General features: G+C 42.4%; 3 protein-coding genes across 4 annotated transcripts; all 3 read right to left on the minus strand.

Annotated features, from left to right (window-relative positions):
• Positions 1 to 9,315: 9,315 nt before the first annotated feature.
• LOC121404066 lies at positions 9,316 to 11,242 on the minus strand. Its single transcript, XM_041592652.1, has 3 exons — positions 10,838 to 11,242; positions 10,344 to 10,784; positions 9,316 to 9,441 (listed from the first exon to the last, which is right to left on the minus strand). The coding sequence occupies exons 1-3, from the start codon at positions 11,240 to 11,242 to the stop codon at positions 9,316 to 9,318; spliced, it is 972 nt and encodes a 323-aa protein (XP_041448586.1).
• Positions 11,243 to 12,804: 1,562 nt separating this feature from the next.
• On the minus strand, positions 12,805 to 14,602 carry LOC121404067. The gene is made up of 2 exons (XM_041592653.1): positions 14,438 to 14,602; positions 12,805 to 13,398 (listed from the first exon to the last, which is right to left on the minus strand). The coding sequence occupies exons 1-2, from the start codon at positions 14,600 to 14,602 to the stop codon at positions 12,805 to 12,807; spliced, it is 759 nt and encodes a 252-aa protein (XP_041448587.1).
• A 1,297-nt stretch (positions 14,603 to 15,899) lies between these two features.
• LOC121403754 lies at positions 15,900 to 20,126 on the minus strand. 2 transcript variants are annotated; one of them, XM_022370599.2, is made up of 2 exons: positions 19,336 to 20,126; positions 15,900 to 19,272 (listed from the first exon to the last, which is right to left on the minus strand). In XM_022370599.2, the coding sequence occupies exon 2, from the start codon at positions 18,896 to 18,898 to the stop codon at positions 16,100 to 16,102; it is 2,799 nt and encodes a 932-aa protein (XP_022226291.1). In that variant the 5' UTR covers positions 18,899 to 19,272; positions 19,336 to 20,126; the 3' UTR covers positions 15,900 to 16,099. Both variants share the same exon structure in this region, with proteins under 2 accessions (XP_022226291.1, XP_041448581.1).
• Positions 20,127 to 20,341: the final 215 nt, after the last annotated feature.

Consider the following 20,341-nt stretch of genomic DNA (forward strand, 5'->3'; position numbering starts at 1 on the left):
TTTCTAAACATTTTATTATTTCCAGTGACAGCGTGTCTGATCCATAGCACCAACTTAGCGCGAAAGCGTTCAATTTTGTTCGAAGACGTTAAAATATTGGAGTTTCTGCCTTGCATTTTTCTGTTCAGCTCATTTAAATGAGTGAATATGTCAGACAGATATGCAAGTTTGGCCAGCCATTCTTCTTTTTTAAACACAGAAACATAATGGGAACACTGGGCCTCTAAAAACGCCTGGGTCTCATTTTTAAGCTCGTAAATCCGAGATAGAACTTTTCCCCGAGAAAGCCATCGTACTTCTGTATGAAAAAGAAGTGACCGATGATCTGCTCCCATTTCCTGACAGACTGCATTAAACAGACGAGAGTTCAGCGGTCGCGACTTGATGTAATTGACAATTTTAACAACTTATTTTAGGACAGACAACAATTCATCAGGCAAAGATTTTGTCATCAGTGCTTCCCTGTGCAAAAAACAATGTACATTTTTAATGTTAGGGTTTTTTTCAGAAGCCCTGGTTAAAAAACCTTTAATTTTTCCCGTCATAGCTGCTGCTCCGTCTGTACAAATGCTTATGCAGTTGTTCCATTCCAAATTATGGTCACTGAAGTACTGGTCTGTTACTTTGAATAATTCTTCTCCTGTGGTGTAACCGGGTAGTGGCAGACAAAATAAAAAGTCCTCTTTTATTTAACATCCGTCAGTGTACCTCACATTTGAGATGAGATGTGCGTGACCACTGATATCAGTAGACTCATCCACTTGTAGCGCAAAAACTCCACTAAGTTGTAGTTTTTCAATTAACGTTGATTCAATGTCCTTTGAAATATCATCAATGCGATGAGAGATTGTATCTGCTGACGCCGGTATTTTTTCGATTTCCTTAACGACTTCATGGCTAATCTTGACAACTTCTTTGCAGACAGGTATAATTAAAGTTTCAGCGAGAGAATGAGGCTTCTTGGCTTTAAATAGCATATTAGCGATCGCGTAGCTTGCTTTTTGCGCTTTGTCTGATGTTTTGAAAGACGAAGTCATAAGAGTTGCTTGTTTCTTTAAATGGTCTTTCATACGTAAAAAAAATGCTTTGTCTTTTTTAGCTAACGTTGGGTGTTTAGTATTTAAGTGTCGTAAAAGTTTACTGGGCACCGTCGAATTATTGCCCAAAGTTTCTCCACAAACCAAACATTTTGGAACTGGGCATAACTCGTCTCCGCAATAAATAAAGCCATAGCTGACATAGCTCTCATCATATTTGCGATAAACAATCTTAGGTTTTTTTTCGTTGACTCTGCTTCTTCTGGCAATATATTAGTTTCACATGACAAACTTGCGGTACGTTTAACCAATTTTTCCATTATAAAACGTATTATTGACAATTTATTTGTTATAAAAAAATGTATATCGATTAATATGATACCAAATCCACGCTTTTTGCTCGCACGAGTTCAAAACTGAGTACAAATCTGGAAAAATATTTAGAATTCGCTTGCATGTTTGAGCACGCAAAGAACCTGCAAGTACATGCATATGTGTGTGTACTTGTGTATAGCACAAGATTTCCGAGCCGAAAACATAATATGCTAATTTTCTTCTTTTTAGAAAAAGCTTTTGCGATTGCTTGGTTGGATAATACAATAATTATGTTCTCTGTATTAATCTTAATATTTAATTTCTTAGTAATATGTATTTATTTAAGCCTAGTACTCAGATCGAAAAACTGTTTGCCAGCAAACGAATGTCATATATTCTTCGAGCAGCCAGTGTGTGACCAGAGGTGTGCACTGCATTCCGAACGGTTACTCTGCTCAGACAGCTGCTTAGTTTTGTTTAAAGTTAATAAAATGCACTTCTTCGGCTGGGGCCGCTCTTCCGCAGCCATATCCTAGGCTCCCCAATATTTTATTGGCACGGTAATGTGTCTGACTATCAGCAGCAGCAGATGGCGACGCCTCCCGTGCCGGACACAGCGAAGAAAAAATGTTTTGAAAACAATATATGTTTTATATTTATAAAAATTAATAAAAACGAGAAGGAACGTGTGAGTCGATTCTGGGGACACGACTCTACTTATACCCGTACTCAGTCAGTATATACATTATTGAGCTTATAATTTTTTAGAATTTTAGAAAAAAAAAAAAAAAATTTTACATTTTACATTTTTTTGCTACATCTGCTATCTACATATACAATGTCTATTCTACATCTAACATGTAGATTGTACATGTTCCATTCATATTCTACATCTCCTCCGCTAGGGGTTGCTCGCGCACTGAACGCGGCAGAGTGTGCGAGCGAGAAGGAAAATGAGTTGCGTTGTCGTGCTCGGGAGGGGGAGGTGAAGCAACTGAAAATTTCTTCATTCTGGCTATAATTATGATCCGATCTGATTCAGATTCGGCAGTCTGGTAGATATGGTCATTCTCTACGATACTGCGTTTTTAGTTTTATCGTATCTTTAAAAATGTGCCTGCTACAGATTTTCGTCTTTTGTGGGTGCGGAAGGGGGCGGGGCGAAATTTTGAAATACACTTGTAGCAGTGGGATATCACATAAGTCTGGAAACCAAATTTGGTTGCCCTAGCTCTTATAGTCTCTGAGATCTAGGCGCTCAACAAGACAGACAGACGGACAGACGGACAGACGGACAGACAGACATGGCTATATCGACTCGGCTATTGATGCTGATCAATAGTCGGAAACGTTTCCTTCTCTGCGTTACACACATCCACTTTTACCACAAATCTAAAATACCCCTTAACTCTTTTTGAGTACGGGTATAATAATAAATTATAATATCCATATAATTGTCATTCATATAATACTGCATTAGGTAGATTCTATTTTTCTTCATTATTTAAATATTTCATTTGGTTTTTTGTTCTCTTATTGCAATGTTTGCTTCGTGTTTGCTGGCAAATTATATCAAATTGATATATTTTTCGATTCGATTCCAAGCGTCAACCGTCAACGACTACACACGTATTTTTGTATCGCTCCGCGGTAAAAATCAATTAAATCAATTAATCGCGATTAATCATAAATTAAATTCGCGAAAAAGCGCTCGGGGTAGGCATGGGTACTAGTGATCGTGCTGCCCATGAATACCATCCAATCGAGTAATAAAGACTAATAGAAATAATAGAAAAGAACAAATGTCAACGTTTAAGAGCACCAGCTCGGTAAAGAGCACAAGCACTGTAACCAAAGCCAAAATGAGCCAAGCCCGTCAACAACAACAAGACGAGCGTCGGCTCTCGCAAACAAAAAACAACGCGTACTTCTCTATACGCTCGCCAAAGGCAGCAGTACCAACAAAAACTGCATCACTGCAAGTGAACGAGGAGAGAGCACGCTCTCTCTCCCCTGCATTGCAAAGTGGGTCATGGAGTGCTCAGTGCCCATCCCCCGACTCGTACTGCCTAACCAGCGATTTGCTAATATCGACAACAACTAGTACAATGCCCTCGCTCAAAACTGTGTCTTCGACCACAACAACGACAACAACCACAACAACAACCACTGCAATTGCTCAGCGCCCGATACTGTCGACCCACTCGACAAGCCCCAACTCCCCAACCAATAAGTTCAAAAAATGCTAACGGAGCGTTAATTCAGACTGGGCTCGATCGCTATGTGCAAATCAAAAGAAAATTGAGCCCACAAAATGTGAAGAACAACAATGCAGCTAAAATAACTAAAATAACCGAGAACACTGTGCCACATAAGGCACTACAAACAATAGATTTGCGATACTAAGTGTCCCAAATGAAGATGAGATCACCAAACACCCAAGGCCAAAAAATTAAGACCGCCACCTATTTATGTTCGACAGGCAAATTGTGCTGAACTGGTCAAAAAAATTACTGATACAATTGGCGCAAACACATTCTATGTCACGTACATAAAAAGGGGTAATATAAATGAAACAAAAATACAAGTCAATGACGAACAAAACTATCGATCAGTTGCGAAATATCTCGAAAATGAAAAAATGAATTACTACACCTATCAACTTAAAAGTAGCAAAGGATTACAAGTGGTTATCAAAGGAATCGAACCAACAGTCCCAATCAATGAGATAATAGATGGACTTAACGATAAGGGCTTCGAAGTCAAAATGGCAATGAACATAATAAATAGAAATAAAATTCCCCAGCCAATGTTCAAAGTAGAACTGACACCTGAAAGTATGCATATAAGTAAAAATGAAGTTCACCCAATATACAAGCTTCAATACCTACTGCACCGTAGGATCACCGTTGAGGAACCACACAAACGAAATGGACCGGTCCAATGCACAAATTGCCAGGAATATGGACACACGAAAACCTATTGCACTCTACGGGCAGTCTGCGTTGCCTGTGGTGATGTTCATCTCACTGAGGCCTGCCCCGTAAATAAGGAAAAAAATGCCAAAAAATGTAGCAACTGTGGGGGAAACCATACTGCCAACTATAGAGGTTGTCCTGTCTATAAAGAATTGAAAAATCGCCTAAACCAACAAATAACTGCAGCTCGAAACCCGGTCGTCCGACAAAACTTAACATATATACCATCAACTACGACTCCAGGAGTTTCTTTTGCTCAGGCGTTAAGTTACAACAACGGGTCGTACGCCTCAGTCTCTAAGCCGACACTTCAACCAACCACAGCTGGAATAATGCAGAATCAGGCATCAAATCAGATCCCAGAAATCTCTGCCCAACATACCCCTGCTAATCCATCCCAATTGCCGAGTGGAATTGAGTCAATGCTGGTAACTATAACAAATACAATGGTAGCAATACAACAAACGATGCAGGAGCTTATGCGCAACCAAAATCTCCTCCTGGAGCTCCTAATCAAACAGAAATCTGTTTAAATGTCCTGTCTTAATATATGTTTCTGGAATGCAAATCTCATTTCTCAGCACAGTTCCTCGCTCAACACGACATTGACGCCATGCTCATATCAGAGACTCACCTAACAAATAAAAACTATTTTCACCTCGATGGCTATAACTTCTATGCGACAAATCATCCCGATGGTAAGGCCCATGGAGGTACTGGCGTTCTGATCAAGAATCGCATTAGGCATTATCCATTGCCTTCATTTGCTACACCTTATCTACAGGCAACAGCAATTCATATTGAAATTCAGAGCGGCTACCTAAACCTAGCCGCAGTATACTGCCCACCACGTTTCTGCATTTCCGAAACAGAATTTGTAACATTCTTCGACCTACTAGGTGACCGATTTATAGCAGCTGGTGACTACAATGCCAAGCACACCCATTGGGGATCTAGACTTACCAACCCGAAAGGAAGACAACTATATAACGCTATAATAACCCCACGAAACAAGCTAGACTTTATCTCTCCGGGCAAGCCCACATATTGGCCCACAGATCCAAACAAGCAACCCGACTTGATTGATTTTGCAGTTACACGAAGGGTCCTGCAAGCTCAGATTAATGTAGATCACTTAACAGATCTATCATCGGATCACTCGCCCATTCTACTTCATCTTTACGACCATCCACAGCTTCCGGAACGCCCACACTTTCTAGCTTCTAGCAAAACAGATTGGCTCAAATACAGGAAGTACATAAGCTCTCATATTGATAGCTGCCCAAACATTAATTGTAAAGATGACATTGATAGGTCAGTCGAAGCATTGGTTTCCTCAATGTCACTGGCGGCAAAACACTCAACACCAATATTAGCATCTAATAAACTTTCCAACAGCAGTCGTATTTCTAGGCACATTGAAGTGCTGCTACTCGATAAAAGAAGGCTTCGCCGAGAGTGGCAAGCACACAGATCACCTGCATCGAAAGAGCGGCTAAAAATAGCCAACCACCTACTACGCAGAGCCCTAGAATATGAAAAAAACCGAGCTCAAATATCCTATATGGAGCAACTCTCCCCAACTAGCAAACGATTCCCACTGTGGAAAGCAAAATCAGGCGTATGCCCACCAATCGAGAGTGAATCACCTTTGCGTACACAAACAGGAGAGTGGGCTCGCAGCAACAAAGAGAAGGCAAATACATTTGCCGTCCATCTAGAAAACGTCTTCAAACCGCACCCAGCAACGAATAGCTTTGTGCTCCCACCAACCAACAATCCCGAAGCTACTTCGCCTATCATATTCCAATCAGGAGAAGTCACAAGGGTCATTAAAGACCAAATCTCAAAGCAAAAGAAAGCTCCGGGCCACGATTTCATCTCTCCTAAAATGATCATAGAATTGCCGAGCTGTGCAGTGTATTTCCTTACTATGATATTCAACAGCATGATGAAATGGGGCTATTATCCTCAAGAATGGAGGAAATCAGTCATCACAATGATTCATAAAGCCGGAAAAGACAAGTCCAAGCCATCATCATATAGACCTATCAGCCTACTGCCTTGCCTATCAAAGATATTTGAAAAGCTGCTCCTGAATCGTATCAAACAACACCTACACATCAACGGTGCCATCCCGACTCACCAATTTGGATTTCGCGAAAAACACGGAACCATTGAACAAGTAAACCGTATAACCTCTGAGATACGAAATGCATTTGAAAGACGGGAGTATTGCTCCGCTGTTTTTCTGGATGTCGCACAGGCTTTCGACCGCGTTTGGTAAGAAGGCTTAATCCACAAAATCAAAATATTACTTCCACAGAACATCCATGGAATAATGGAGTCATACCTACAGCAAAGAAGTTTCGCAGTACGATGCAAAGATTTCCTCTCTGAATATCATCCAATTGAAGCTGGTGTACCGCAAGGCAGCGTGCTTGGACCGACATTGTATATCATATTCACAGCAGATTTACCGACAAACAGCCTAACAACAACTTCGACATTTGCTGATGATACTGCCATATTAAGTCGCTCCAAGTCCCCAAGAAGGGCCACGGAACACTTATCATCTCATCTCGTGGCCTTAGAAAAATGGCTAGCAGACTGGCGGATACATGTAAATGAGCAAAAGTGCAAGCATGTCACCTTCACGTTAAACAGACAAACTTGCCCTCCATTATGTCTGAACAATATTAACATTCCACAAACCACCGAAGTAACATACCTTGGTGTTCATCTGGATAGAAGGCTTACTTGGCGTAAGCACATCGAAGCGAAGAGAAATCTACTTAAATTTAAAGCTAGTAATCTACATTGGCTAATAAACACCCGTTCACCACTAAAACTGGAGTACAAAGTACTTTTGTACAATGCAGTTCTCAAACCCATCTGGACATACGGCTCCGAGCTATGGGGAAATGCTTGCGTTAGTAGTTTAGAAATAATCCAGAGAGCTCAATCGAAGATACTAAGAACTATCACTGGGCCACCATGGTACATACGGAATGAAAATATCCATAAAGACTTAAATGTAGGATCAGTTAAAGACGAAATTGCCAAAGTGAAAGCAAAGTACCAGGCCAAGCTTCAAGCCCATCCTAATAGACTTGCGCAGTCTTTAACTTGGCACACTAGCCATACACGACTCCGGCGAAGAGACCTTCCCACCCAGCAATAATACTTAGCTAGGGACGTACTCTAAGTAATTAAGTGTAAATAATTAAATAAATATATTAGGCTAAGATTTGTATACTTGTCGTAAGTCTCTAATAGGGAAGATTCGATAAATAAAATCCCGTAATAACAAAAAAAAAAAAAATATATTTTTCGAGGTGGGTCGAAACATACCAAAAAAACAAGCATATACTTCGGATACTTTTCCAGTATATACCGACCTTTTTGTTTTTTGATCTGAGTATTGCCTTCCGTACAGAGCCTAGAAAACAGTTTTTTCCGTAAAACATTTCTTATCGGTTTCATACGAATATCAACCCTGATTCTGTTCGCGAGGTGTTTTTTTCGATCTGAGTACTTGGCTTTAAATATTAAATAACAGCTTAAATACCAAAAGTATTTTCGTGCCCCAACCCTAGTTTCGGTAATCAAAATATCAGGCAGCTCGTTTGCTGAGTACATATACATACATGCATACTTATGCATGCTTTAATACGTATGTATTTCAAATATCATTACTTATTGACATGAATACCCTAATAAAAATTGTTCCTATTTAAAGTCATGTTCTTAATATAATTTGTATTCAAATTAACTGTTAGTTACTATTCGTACAAGAGTTGTGATTGACTGGTTGAATAATAAATTAACTATATTCTCTGTATTCCTATTTAATATTTTTTCCGCGGCACACCAGCCGATGACCACGGTACACCAGTGTGCCGCGGCACACGCTTTGCGGAACACTGCACTAGACCGATTTTGTTTACATTTTTTTTTAAGCTTTGCATGAGAGAGAAGGGAATGCAATCTTATTCTAATGTAATCCTAAAATCCTAACGGTTAATGAGAATAGACCTATCCCACTCTTATACATAAGACGGGGGGCTAGATAATTATGACGTCCTTTGAAGTGGTGGAAGGGGGCGGGCCGAAATTTTGAAATACACTTGTTGCAGTGCATTAGTCTGGAAACAAAATTTGGTTGCTCTAGCTATTATAGTCTCTGAGATCTAGGCGTTCATCAAGACAGACAAATAGAAATAGAATCGGCTATTGATGCTGATCAAGAATATATATACTTTAAGGGGTCGGAAACGTTTCCTTCTCTGCGTTACACACATCCACTTTTACCACAAATCTAATATACCCCTTAACTTTTTTTGAGTACGGAGGTAAAAATTTAATCTATCGGAAAAAGTCGGTTCTGTTCGAAGGGTAAATAAAAAGTTAAATTTTGTCGAGTATTGTAATTTTGCGAAAAGTAAGGCAAGATAAAGATTGCAATTTTGTTAAATGTACAATAAAGCTTTTTGAACACATACAACAATATTATGCAGCTTCGTAACCAAATACACGCATTAAATACATAACCGGGCAAAACAGACAATTTTTCCAAAAAACCAAAAAAAAATGTTGTGCATATATTTTGGCTAAAAACGAAAACAATTCACAAACTACAATGACCACACTACAAGGAAAAGAAAATACTACAATTTTTGGACAAAATTTACATCCATTTTTTCGCACTTGAAAAATAATAAAATTTACCTTGAAGATTTTGTTCCCCATTTTTTTTTATTATGCTCACAGCACCTAGGCCAAAGCAGCTATTTGTTTCGGTATTAGCACAAAAACTGCGTATTGTTACCGAATATTACTCCCAATACTCAGATCAGTAGCACCTGCTTGCTGTCCAAGATTTTGGGGGGGGGTGGGTCACAACTAGTACCTGGCCCACAACAGGGCCCTCTCCCTTAAATAAAGTGTACATAGTGTTTCGACACCAGAGACTGCTGGCTCAGCTACTCGCCGGATGTTGATTCGAATGTGTTAACATTCGAGTCTCTGCTGTTGTGGCGGAATGTGCTGTCGCGGACGATGTCCGGGTTGAACGACATCTGATTCAGATTCGGCCATCTGGTCATTCTCTGCGTTTTAAGTTTTATCGTATCTATAAAATTGTGCCTGACATAGATTATCGTCCTTTGAAGTGGTGGAAGGGGGCGGGGCGAAATTTTGAAATACACTTGTTGCAGTGCATAAGTCTGGAAACCAAATTTGGTTGCCCTAGCTCTTATAGTCTCTGAGATCTAGGCGCTCATCGAGACAGACATGGCTATATCGACTCGGCTATTGATGCTGATCAAGAATATATATACTTTATGGGGTCGGAAACGTTTCCTTCTCTGCGTTACACACATCCACTTTTACCACAAATCTAATATACCCCTTAACTCTTTTTGAGTACGAAGGTAAAAATTTAATCTATCGGAAAAATTCGGTTCTGTTCGAAGGGTAAATAAAAAGTTAAACTTTATCGAGTATTGTAATTTTGCGAAAAGTAAGGCAAGATAAAGATTTTAATTTTGTTAAATGTACTGTTTGAGATGCCAAGCTTTTTTGGCACCTATATTTATCCAAATCAGTTAAAGACTTTGATTTAAACGTTATAATGTTTATTTATACCGGCGGCTAGCTGAAGCCAATTGCTCGCTCTTTTGCCCAGCCAGATAAATGTTCACAAGCGGGGGTTCAGTATGCAACCTATGCGGCGAGAGATTAGCATAGAACTACTTGGGCCACGACGGCCGATCAATGCAAGAGCCGACGCAGCAGGTGCAGAGCGCCCTTTAACAGGGAGAGCGCAGCAGCACTGCCGAACGCTGGGGACATACATAAGCTTAGGTTTCGATACTCTTATACAACTAGTTACAGCTACATTTAATATTATGATAGACGCTTAAGTAGCCGCTGGCCCGAACATACTCCCCCCGTTGGAAGCTCGCCTTTCAACTGACTTCTCAAGGGGCAGCAAACACAGCCGAGTAACGGCCCTCCTGATGGTTCCTGAAGCCGTCTTCAAATCAGCAACGCGGCATATTCCATCCTTGCCTTTGACGACGTTGACCACTCTTGCCAGTGGCCAACGCATTGGAGGAAGATTCTCATCCTTCACCAAGACGACATCGTTGACGCAGAGGTTTTTCGCAGGCGTACGCCACTTCGAGCGCTCTTGCAAAAGAGTCAGATACTCTTCGCGCCAACGCCTCCAGAATGTCTGCTGCAGTTGAGTGACCCGCTGCCAACCATCCAGACGGTTGTAGTTGAGCTTCGTTAGGTCAGGCTCGAGAATTGACTGATGCGGGCCTCCCAAAAGCAGATGAGCAGGCGTCAACACATCCAAGTCATCAGGATTTTCTGAAAGCGAGAGCAAAGGGCGAGAATTAACAATTGCCGCGTCTGGCAGATCAAGGTGCGGAGCTCGTCGAAGCTAAGGATGGATGGCCCAACTGAGCGGTACAGGTGATACTTTGCGGACTTCACGGCCGCTTCCCACAATTCGCCAAAGTGCGGAGAGCGCGGGGGGATGAAATGCCAGGATTCATGGACTTCCTTCATGTGCGAGTCGCTCAGGAAAAGCTTCTTCAGCTCCAGAAGCTCATTCTTAGCGCCAACGAAATTTGTAGCATTTTCCGACCAAATATGACTTGGCCTTCCTCGAGTGGACGTAAAACGTTTCAGTGCGCCTAGGAACGATGCGGTGGTCAGATCTTTAACAAGCTCCATGTGTATGGCCTTAGATGTGAAGCAAATAAACACGCTTATGTAGCACTTGATCGGAGGCCTCGTGCGGATTTCTGATCGGTAGAAAAAGGGTCCACAATAGTCCCCTCCAGTTACTTCGAAGGCCCGCGATCCTTCCAGACGCTCCTTAGGCAAGTCCCCCATAATGTGCTCAACCATGCGCGGCCTCGTTCTGAAGCATCTTACACACTTGCTAACCGCTTTCGAGACGGCTTTGATTCCTCCAATAGGCCAATATTCTAATCGAATTTTAGCAAGCAAGGCGCGAGGTCCGGCATGGAGGTTCCGTTGATGATAATAGCTTATCATTGCAGATGTTACGGGATGTCCCTTGGGCAAAATAAGCGGGTGCTGAGCATTAAACGGGAGCGATGAGTTGCCGAGACGACCTCCAACTCGAAGTAAACCTAACGGATCGATGAACGGAGATAGCGAATTGATAGATCTAGAATTGCTGACTTGCCCATTGCGTCTAATCTCCTTTGTCCGACCACAAACTTGCCAGCTGAACGTGTCGAACAAGAAGATGCGTTCCTTGCTGTATGTCAGAAACCGTGAGTCCAGGATGCCTAAGACGATGAACGAATTTATGCATGTAGGCGAATGTGCGCTGCATGCCAAAGAAAGAATTAGCAAATTTGCATCCGGACGTGAGATCGGCATGTGGAGACGCGATCAGCAATACACGCTTGCGAAGCTCAATGGTCGGAGTTTCAGAAACGGCAGATACAGGCCACTCATCCTTAGAACCTAACAAAAACGAGGGGCCGTGAAACCACAGCTCTGACTGGATGAGGTAGCTGGGAAGCGAGCCTCTGGAGAGGATATCAGCGGGATTCAACAATGTGGGGAACATAGCGCCATTCCATGCCTTGCGTCAACTCCTGAATTGTTGCCACTCGATTGGCCACGAAAACCTGAAATTTGGCTGGCTCATCCCGAATCCAAGATAACGCCGTAGACGAATCCGACCAGCAGTAAAACTGACCTGAGAAGATTCCCGTCTCCTTTAAGTTAACCTTCGCAAGCAAATGGGCTCCACTCAATTCCAGCTTTGGAATCGACAATGATTTTAGTGGCGCCACTCGAGACTTTGAGCACAAAACATTGCTCGACGACTCCCCTTGCCTGGACACGACATATATGCAAGCACCATATGCTTCCATGCTGGCATCACAAAATCCATGAACCTCTACAATTGTGCTGGAATTATGGACAACGCGAGGAAAGGAAATGCGAGAGATGCTTGCCAAACTGTTTCTCAGGTCAATCCAAGTTGAGTGCAGCGCTGTCGGTAGGCTTTCATCCCAGTCCAAATGTTCTCTCCAAAGCTGCTGAAGAAAGATCTTGCACCTGACAATAACAGGATTAATCAATCCAAGAGGGTCGTAGAAACGCGCAATAGTTGACAAAACGGACCGCTTGGAGGGCCTTGAATTCGAGTCCAGCGCGGACAAGGCAAACAGCAGCTGATCCGACGCAGGGTCCCAAGCTAAACCAAGAGTTTTGGTAATGTCGCTTCCATCATGAAACCGTAGAAATTTCTCCACGTCGTCCTCCGGAATTCCATCAAGCACCTCCTGGTTACCCGAGCACCATTTTCTAAGCTTAAAGTTACCGCAAGACAGTAGACTTGAAGTTTGGCGCATCTTTTCCATGACCTCTGCGACCGAGTTGCCGCATGAGATGAGATCATCAACATAGAACTACTGTTGCAGAGCAGCTGAGCCAAGAGGGTAGGGATTACCCTCGTCGATGGCCAGCTGGTTCATTGCGCGGACCGCTAAAAACGATGCAGCCCTCGTACCGTATGTGACGGTGTCTAATGTGTAGACCAGAACCTCGGACTGGATGGAATCTCGCCATAGGATACACTGGAGAAAATTGTCGGGCGGGGATACCTTTACGCAGCGGTACATTTTACAAATGTCACCAGTGAGAGCGACGGGATGTGTGCGGAACCGGATCAGTATGTTAAACAATGTTGGCTGAATAACAGGACCTGTTATCATCACATCATTTAAGGAGCATCCAGTTGATGTAGCTGCAGAGCCATCGAAAACGACACGGAGCTTTGTCGTGGTACTATCCTCCTTTAAAACGCAGTGATGAGGCAGAAAATACTTGCAGAGGCTACGTGAGTCAAGATGGACTTTGGACATATGCTTTAAATCAGTATACTCCTTCATAAAAGCTGAGTAACGCTCCTTGAGCGCGGGATTACGATCCAGTTTTCGCTCCAAGCTGAGAAATCGTCGATACGCCTGAGTATAGGACTCTCCCAAGTGATCAGCATCATGCTTTAAAGGCAGTCGAACAGAGTACTCCCCTGATGGCAACCGTGGCTTACGAAATGCGCCTCACAATCCGCTTCTTCCTTTGTACTCAAGCTAGCCTCCGCACAATTCACAACTTCCCAAAACATACGAAGAGTTCGATCCAACCTTGCATTCATTCTATCCTCCGAATCCGGAGAATTTTGGGTTGCCAAAAGCGACGAGCTTGATACCCTCTGTCCACCACCAGATACGATCCAGATACAATCCACCTGCAGAAGAGGCAATCCATCTATGAGCTTGATTTGCCCTACGCAGAGAAGGTCATAGAATATGCTCGCGCCAATAAGGAGATCTACTCGCTGAGGATTACAGAATGCAGGATCGGCAAGCTGAATGTCGGAGGGAATGTTCCAATCGGCTACATTAACTGCCAGACTTGGTTGGCTATCTGTGATTGTGGGTGCGATGAGAGCAGTGAGTGTGGTCGAATAGTCCGAAGTGCGAGACTGCATGCAAATGCTGACGGTGGATCCCTCAGTGGACACGCTAGTATCGCCCAGACCAGAAACAAGGGCAGACGATTGAGTTCTCCTAAGCTGAAGCTGCTGGGCGAACCTGGAGGTAACGAGATGAAGCTGAGATCCTGAATCTAGAATAGAGCGACAAGGAACCAAAACGCCAGATCGATTCTTCACCAAAACAACAGCTGTGGCCAGCAGCACAATATCGGAGTGGAGACCTTGGGCAGCAAGAGAGGTAAACGCATGAGACGGCACACTGCTGGCAGAATCCTGAAACGGCGTAATAGCTCCTGGTTGTACTGCTCGTTCTGGAGGAGAACCAGCTGGGGAGCTTTGCGCTATAGATGAGTCGAAGTGCAACAAGGTATGATGCCTCCTTCCGCAAACTCTACACTGGCCACCTGTGCATGCACGAGTCCGATGCTGCACGAGTATATTCCGTGGCCCGCTGAATGGCAGAAAGGGCATCCAGACGGGTCGGCGGAAGAGTAAGAGGCAACAAAGGTTTTCTTAAGGTGTGTAGACTGGCTTTTTCCCACCTGAGCGCTACCAGCGTGTGTCGCTATAGCGTATTGCACGTTCTCCATCTTCTGGCAGCGCTTCTCCAGGAAATCGTAGAATTCCCCAGCTGTGGGTATCCTGTCCGATGACGCAGTCTCTTCCCATTTGGTTTGGGTCTTCTCATCTAGCTTTTGCAGCAGCATGTGGATTATCATGCATCCAGATATCTCCTTAGCACTTCCTAATGTCTGCAGGGCGCGCGTATGCAAGTTAACTGCGTCCGAAAACTCCCGAAGCCTTTTAGCAGAATGCGAATCTACCTTCTTGAGCCCAAGAATCTCCTTGATGTGTGCCTGGAAAACAAGTCGTTTATTATTAAAACGTCTGCTAAGTATGTCCAGAGCCACACGATAATTGGCACTGGAGAGCTCCAACGATTGAACCGAATCCAGGGCCGCATCCGAGAGACATGAGCGAAGATGTTGGAACTTCTAGATTTCACTGAGATCTGCATCCCCTTCGATGACCGCATTGAACATGGCAATAAAATCCGCATATTCCACATAGCCACCGGAGAAGCTAGGTAGCTTCACCTCAGGAAGCCGCTGCTTGTGAGCCATGATGATGGTATGACCTCCAGAGCTATTTGGCATGCTAGTGGAATGAGCAGCTACGCGCAAATGTCCTAGTTCGAGAGCCGCCAGCAGCTCGGCTTTCAAAGAAATGAAGAAAGTATCGAACGTTTCACGCAGCTCACTTCCAATCTCGTCTTCATCCAGTGATTCCAACTCATTATGGGACTTGTTGAACTCCTCACGCATTTCAGCCAACATATCGAGGCGCACATCTATATCAGCCGCACTTAGATTGTCGATTTTATTCCCCGAGAATGACTGGCCAAGACGCTGCAGCCGATCATGCAGAGACTGAACTTTACGCTTGTAAAGCCTCAGCCTTTTTTCCTCCATCGCAATATTTCCGCCCGCACCTGTATTCGGCTCTTTGTCCATGCCAACCGGTGTAATACAACGAAACAAGGGAAAATGTAAGACCGCTTAAGCGACGGCGAAAGAACGGGAGCGAGAATAGAAGACACGGAAAGTCAAGGGCCGCGGCTGCAGCGGCGCAGAGCAAGAGAGAATCGGCGATTAAGCAACAGAATATTAGACGGCTGCAGTCGCACTGAACTTGCACTTTAACTGTTCTTATTTGCACAAAATGTATTTGTTGGTCGTTAAACGGCACAGCAACGAATATCTTATTCGATTTTTATAGTTTTTAAACGAAACGCGATTAAAAATTGTAGTTAAATCACGTCGGGGTCACCAATGTTTGAGATGCCAAGCTTTTTTGGCACCTATATTTATCCAAATCAGTTAAAGACTTTGACTTAAACGTTATAATGTTTATTTATACCGGCGGCTAGCTGAAGCCAATTGCTCGCTCTTTTGCCCAGCCAGATAAATGTTCACAAGCGGGGTTCAGTATTGTATTGTTTGTTTATTGTATTTCCTAGTGCTACAAGCAAGGGGCTTATAATTAGAGCACTAGTCACTAGGTGTCACATTAGTTTGGGATTAAACTTAGATCTAAATTAATCTTTTAATATGACATACTAATAAGTGGTTACATATATTGATTTGTTTTCTTATGCTTATGTTCGTGTTATTTTATTTTAAATTGAATTTGATTTTTAAATCTTAGTCTAGTGTAAGGTGGGCACCTAACTGTGTTTTGAATTGTGAAAGGTTTCGTATTGTTTTCATGTGATGTGGAAGATGATTCCATATGCGAATAACATTCACAAAGAAATGTCTCTCAGAGTTTAGTGTTCTATATCGTATGGTGATAATATTGTTCGTTCTTGCGGAATTGGTAAATCTTAATTTTTCATACAGATATTGGGGTTGTCTGGTGAGGATTATTTTATGTAGGAACGTAAGCATCTTATAGTCAATCCATTTGAAAAGAGTCATGTCGAAAATTTTATATGAGAATGCAGAGATTCTGTCGCTGCGCCTTAATCTAAATATGTATCTAGCTATATTATTAAAGCAAACGCTCAACTTTTGCCTGTTTTCGTAGCCACAGTTTCCAAATGCCTCAATCCCATAAGTGAGTACAGGTACTAGGTATGCTTTTGCTATCTGCATCCGGATGCTAACTGGTATAAATTGCTTGGTAATATTAAGTGCCCTTAAGATCCCATATGTTTTTCCAACTGCTTTGCTCACATGATCATCCCACGACAGAGTACTATTTATTATAAAGCCTAAATTAGTTGTCTTCTCTATGTAGCTAATGGGAGTGTTTGATATTTCTACACGTCTCAATATAGTTTCATTTATTTTTTTCTTGTTTTTGTATATAATCAAGCATTTTGACTTTGTTGGATTGAGGCATAGACGATTTTTGGTTGCCCACGCACTAATTTTCTCAAGCTCTCTATTGGTAACATTTATACACTCATCTATTCGATTTAACGGTCGACTAACATATAATTGGACGTCATCGGCGTACATGTGCACTTTACAGTCGGACAATACTATTGGCAAATCATTTATATAAATGGAGAACAATATCGGGCCAAGTACTGATCCCTGTGGGACACCACACTTAACATAGGCAAAGGACGACATTTTCCCTTCAGCAACAACAGCCTGGCTCCTATTTAGCAGATAGGATGATAGCAACCGTACTGCAGAGTCAGAGAAGTTGTAGGATTCGCGAAGCTTTGCGATGAGGATGCGATGGTCAACTGAGTCAAAAGCTTTAGTGTAGTCAAGAAGAGTTAGGAACGTTACATTTCCGTCGTCTATTCTTTCACGGATATCCTCTACAATTTTTATCATTGCAGTTGTGCAACTTCTATTTGTTCTGAATCCAGATTGATTGTTGTTTAGTAATGTGTGCTCTGTAAGGAATGAATTTATTTGTTTAGCTACCAAGGTCTCGAACGCTTTTGACAGGGTCGGGAGTATGGATATTGGCCTATATTCTGCAGAGTTTGCTTTTGGGATAGGGATTATTTTAGCCTCCTTCCACTGTTCCGGGAACGTTGATGTGGTAATGGCTGTGTTGAAAATGTGAGTAACGTGCATGATGATTCTAGGGAGTATTATTCTCAAAAATTTCGGGTTCATATCGTCTAGGCCAGTAGCATTTGATTTAATCTTATGAATGGATTCTAGAACATCACAAGGACTAACACAACAGAAACTAAAGCTAGGAACAGTATAATTATAGGGCGCTGATGTCAAGTTCAGGGTTGGTGTTGGGTCCGGTACAACTAATTGCAAAAATTTTTTGTTAACTTCATTTACGTCCATGTCAACTAGTGAGTTTCTTGTTTTTTTGCCAATTCCTATACTTTTAATCACTTGCCATTTCTGCTTGCTACACAGAGCGTTGTTAAACTTTGACGAGTAGAAGGCGGTCTTAGCAGAGTATATTAGTTTAGTTACGTTTGATCTTAATGATTTGTACATATTAAAGTGGCTTTCAGTCTTATATCTTTTAAATTTTTTAAAAGCCTCATTTCGTTTGATGATACCCAGCTTTATCTCCGGGTTGAACCATGAGTTATCTGTTCGTTTGACTGTCTTTCTCTTAATAGGTACATGTTCACAGTAAAGATAGTCAATGTTTGATTGAAGTTGGGCAAGCTGAGAATTTACAGACAACATATAATGTATTGACGTCCAGTCAAGGATGCTAATGTCAGTGTGTAGTTTTTCAAGGTCAATGTTCTTGAAGTCTCTGTAAAAGGTGTCATAATTATCGTAGTCAGGATTAAAATCGTAGGTCAAGAAAATAAGGTCATGTTTTGAATACCCTGGTGCTGTGAGTTGGTCATATAGTAGAATTTTGTCAGTACTGTCGACAAAGAATAGGTCTAGTAGTGTGTTTCTTGTTTTTGTAAAGTGTGTGGGGAGCTGGTGGTTCACTATATTTAAGTCAAGGCTCAACATGCTATCTGCTAATGAGGATTCTCTAAGAATATCACAATTAAAGTCACCTGCTAGGATTACGTCTGTATAAGTCAAGGAAATGTCAGTAATAAGTGATGTCAGGTCTGAGTAGTCAATGTTTCGATTTGGTCGATATATGCAACCAAGAAGCATCTTTCTTCTATTGATGGTGATCGTTAGAAATAAGTATTCTATGGCACTATCTGGTCCTTGCTTACAGAGGATTTTTGCGGATATCTTGTTATTTATGTAAATTGCAACGCCCCCGGCATGCCCTACACGATCAGAACGAAATACATTGTATCCTCTACATTCAATTAACGAGTCACTTAAGTCGGGGACAAACCAAGTCTCGGACACACATATAACATCCACACCAGAGTCGATAAACATATGTCTGAATTCGTCAATTTTTTTTGTCAGGCTTTGTGCATTGATATGGCAGATTTGCAGACCCGATTTTTGCTTCACCAGAATTCTGAGGACCTGAGATGTATTCACATTTGTTAGTTCTAATGAACCGTCCATATCAAGTGTGTTTTAACACAACGAAAAATTTCATTACAGTAAGTACAGTTAAGGGCCCACTTAAAAATAAAATACAGGAAGGTGGTTAGATGGGTAATACTTATAGCTAACATGAAAAATTTGCCTATGGTTATATTATTGACGAAACGAGCTATTCTCGTCTCCAGCTGCAGGGCTCTCAGTAGCAGCTTGCATCTCCCTCAGATCCTCAATTTTAAGAACTTCCCAGATCTCACTTTCTTGGGTCACTTTGACGTGAACCATACCCCTGCGCGTAAACACGGATTGCAGCTTCCGATGCTTCTTCATTTTCAGAGCTTCTCTAAAAATCTGGTAGTTTTCCCTGGTAAGCTGCTCGTTGACATATACTGGGGCTGGTGAGTTTAGGCCGAGTAACTGCAGAGTTAGGGGCTGCTTGGTTTCCCGCCTGTACATACCGATGTTGCGCAGTAATGCCGCTTTGTCGCGCACCCGTTCCAGCTTGACAATGATGATCAACGATGGAGTGGGAAAGATTTTTGTTTGGCCTCATACGATGGATATCCCTAATAGCAGGCGCAGGCGTGTGATTTAGGCTGAGGCACAAGTTGTTGAAGATATGTTTCAGCTTTTCACCTTCGACGTACGGAACTCCATGGATCCTTAGGTCGCATGCGACATTGGCCTTAGCCTGTGCATCTAGTTTTAACAAAAGCTGGGCTTCCAGATCCTCTACCTTTTTTGTAAGGTTTTGAGTCTCACCCAGCCTACTTTCTAGAAACTGGACTCTCTGTGTGAGATTCTGGATCTCACCAGCCATACTATTAAGCTTGCCTGTTAGCAAACTTAACAGCCGCTCTTCTGCCTCATTCATCTTTGTTGAAATGAGACTGACTTGCTCCTCAAATCGTTGGTTCAAAAGCTGAACCAATTCCGGGGCAGGCGTTTCTGATGTACGCGGTCCCTTCAGATTTGTTCCAGTATTTTCACGCAGACGTTTTGAGACAGGCTGCATTGTTTTGATTATGTGCTTTAACAGAGGCGAGGCTACACAGAATGTTGGTGCACTATTGGTGGGCGCCCTCTAGCGCGAGCTTTTGCAATATGCGTGGCAGATCGATCGCTAACAGCTGTGTAATGTCACCTCTAGCGCTGTTGTTTTCGTTGTTTACGTTCGTACTCACGTTTCCCACTCAGTATTAAGTGAAAAATTTCGTTTCCCGCTTTTTCCGTGCCTTCCTTTGCCAAGTTTGAGCTACTTTCGGGTTACTCGATGACCAGTTTTTTAAAAACAATAATAAGCCCACGGGCCAGCCGGTGGTGATCCGCTGACAGTGCTCTGATGTTGGTAAGCACCTTATATCTGTATTGACCAGCAGCTGATGTGTTGTTGTTTGCAGGTTTCGCCGAAAAAAACACTTGTTGACGGAGAGTGTAACTTGCACGTCTATTCTGATTGAGTTC

Source organism: Drosophila obscura, unplaced genomic scaffold (genome assembly GCF_018151105.1).
Source record: "Drosophila obscura isolate BZ-5 IFL unplaced genomic scaffold, ASM1815110v1 contig_183, whole genome shotgun sequence".
Classification (NCBI taxonomy): Eukaryota; Metazoa; Arthropoda; class Insecta; order Diptera; family Drosophilidae; genus Drosophila; species Drosophila obscura.

Bases quoted from the DNA above. Each gene is read 5' to 3' on its own strand.
- LOC121404066 (XM_041592652.1), bottom strand. From the start codon at position 11,242: ATGGGGGACTTGCCTAAGGAGCGTCTGGAAGGATCGCGGGCCTTCGAA. The intron at 10,785-10,837 runs GTGAAGTCCGCA...ATCCATCCTTAG, and splicing joins GCGAATTGTGGGAAGCGGCC to CTTCGACGAGCTCCGCACCT. The intron at 9,442-10,343 runs GTTACTCGGCTG...CTTAAAACGCAG, and splicing joins CAGGAACCATCAGGAGGGCC to AGAATGACCAGATGGCCGAA.
- LOC121404067 (XM_041592653.1), bottom strand. From the start codon at position 14,602: ATGCTGCTGCAAAAGCTAGATGAGAAGACCCAAACCAAATGGGAAGAG. The intron at 13,399-14,437 runs GTGGGAAAAAGC...CTGCCTTTAAAG, and splicing joins CACACGCTGGTAGCGCTCAG to CATGATGCTGATCACTTGGG.
- LOC121403754 (XM_022370599.2), bottom strand. From the start codon at position 18,898: ATGGACGGTTCATTAGAACTAACAAATGTGAATACATCTCAGGTCCTC.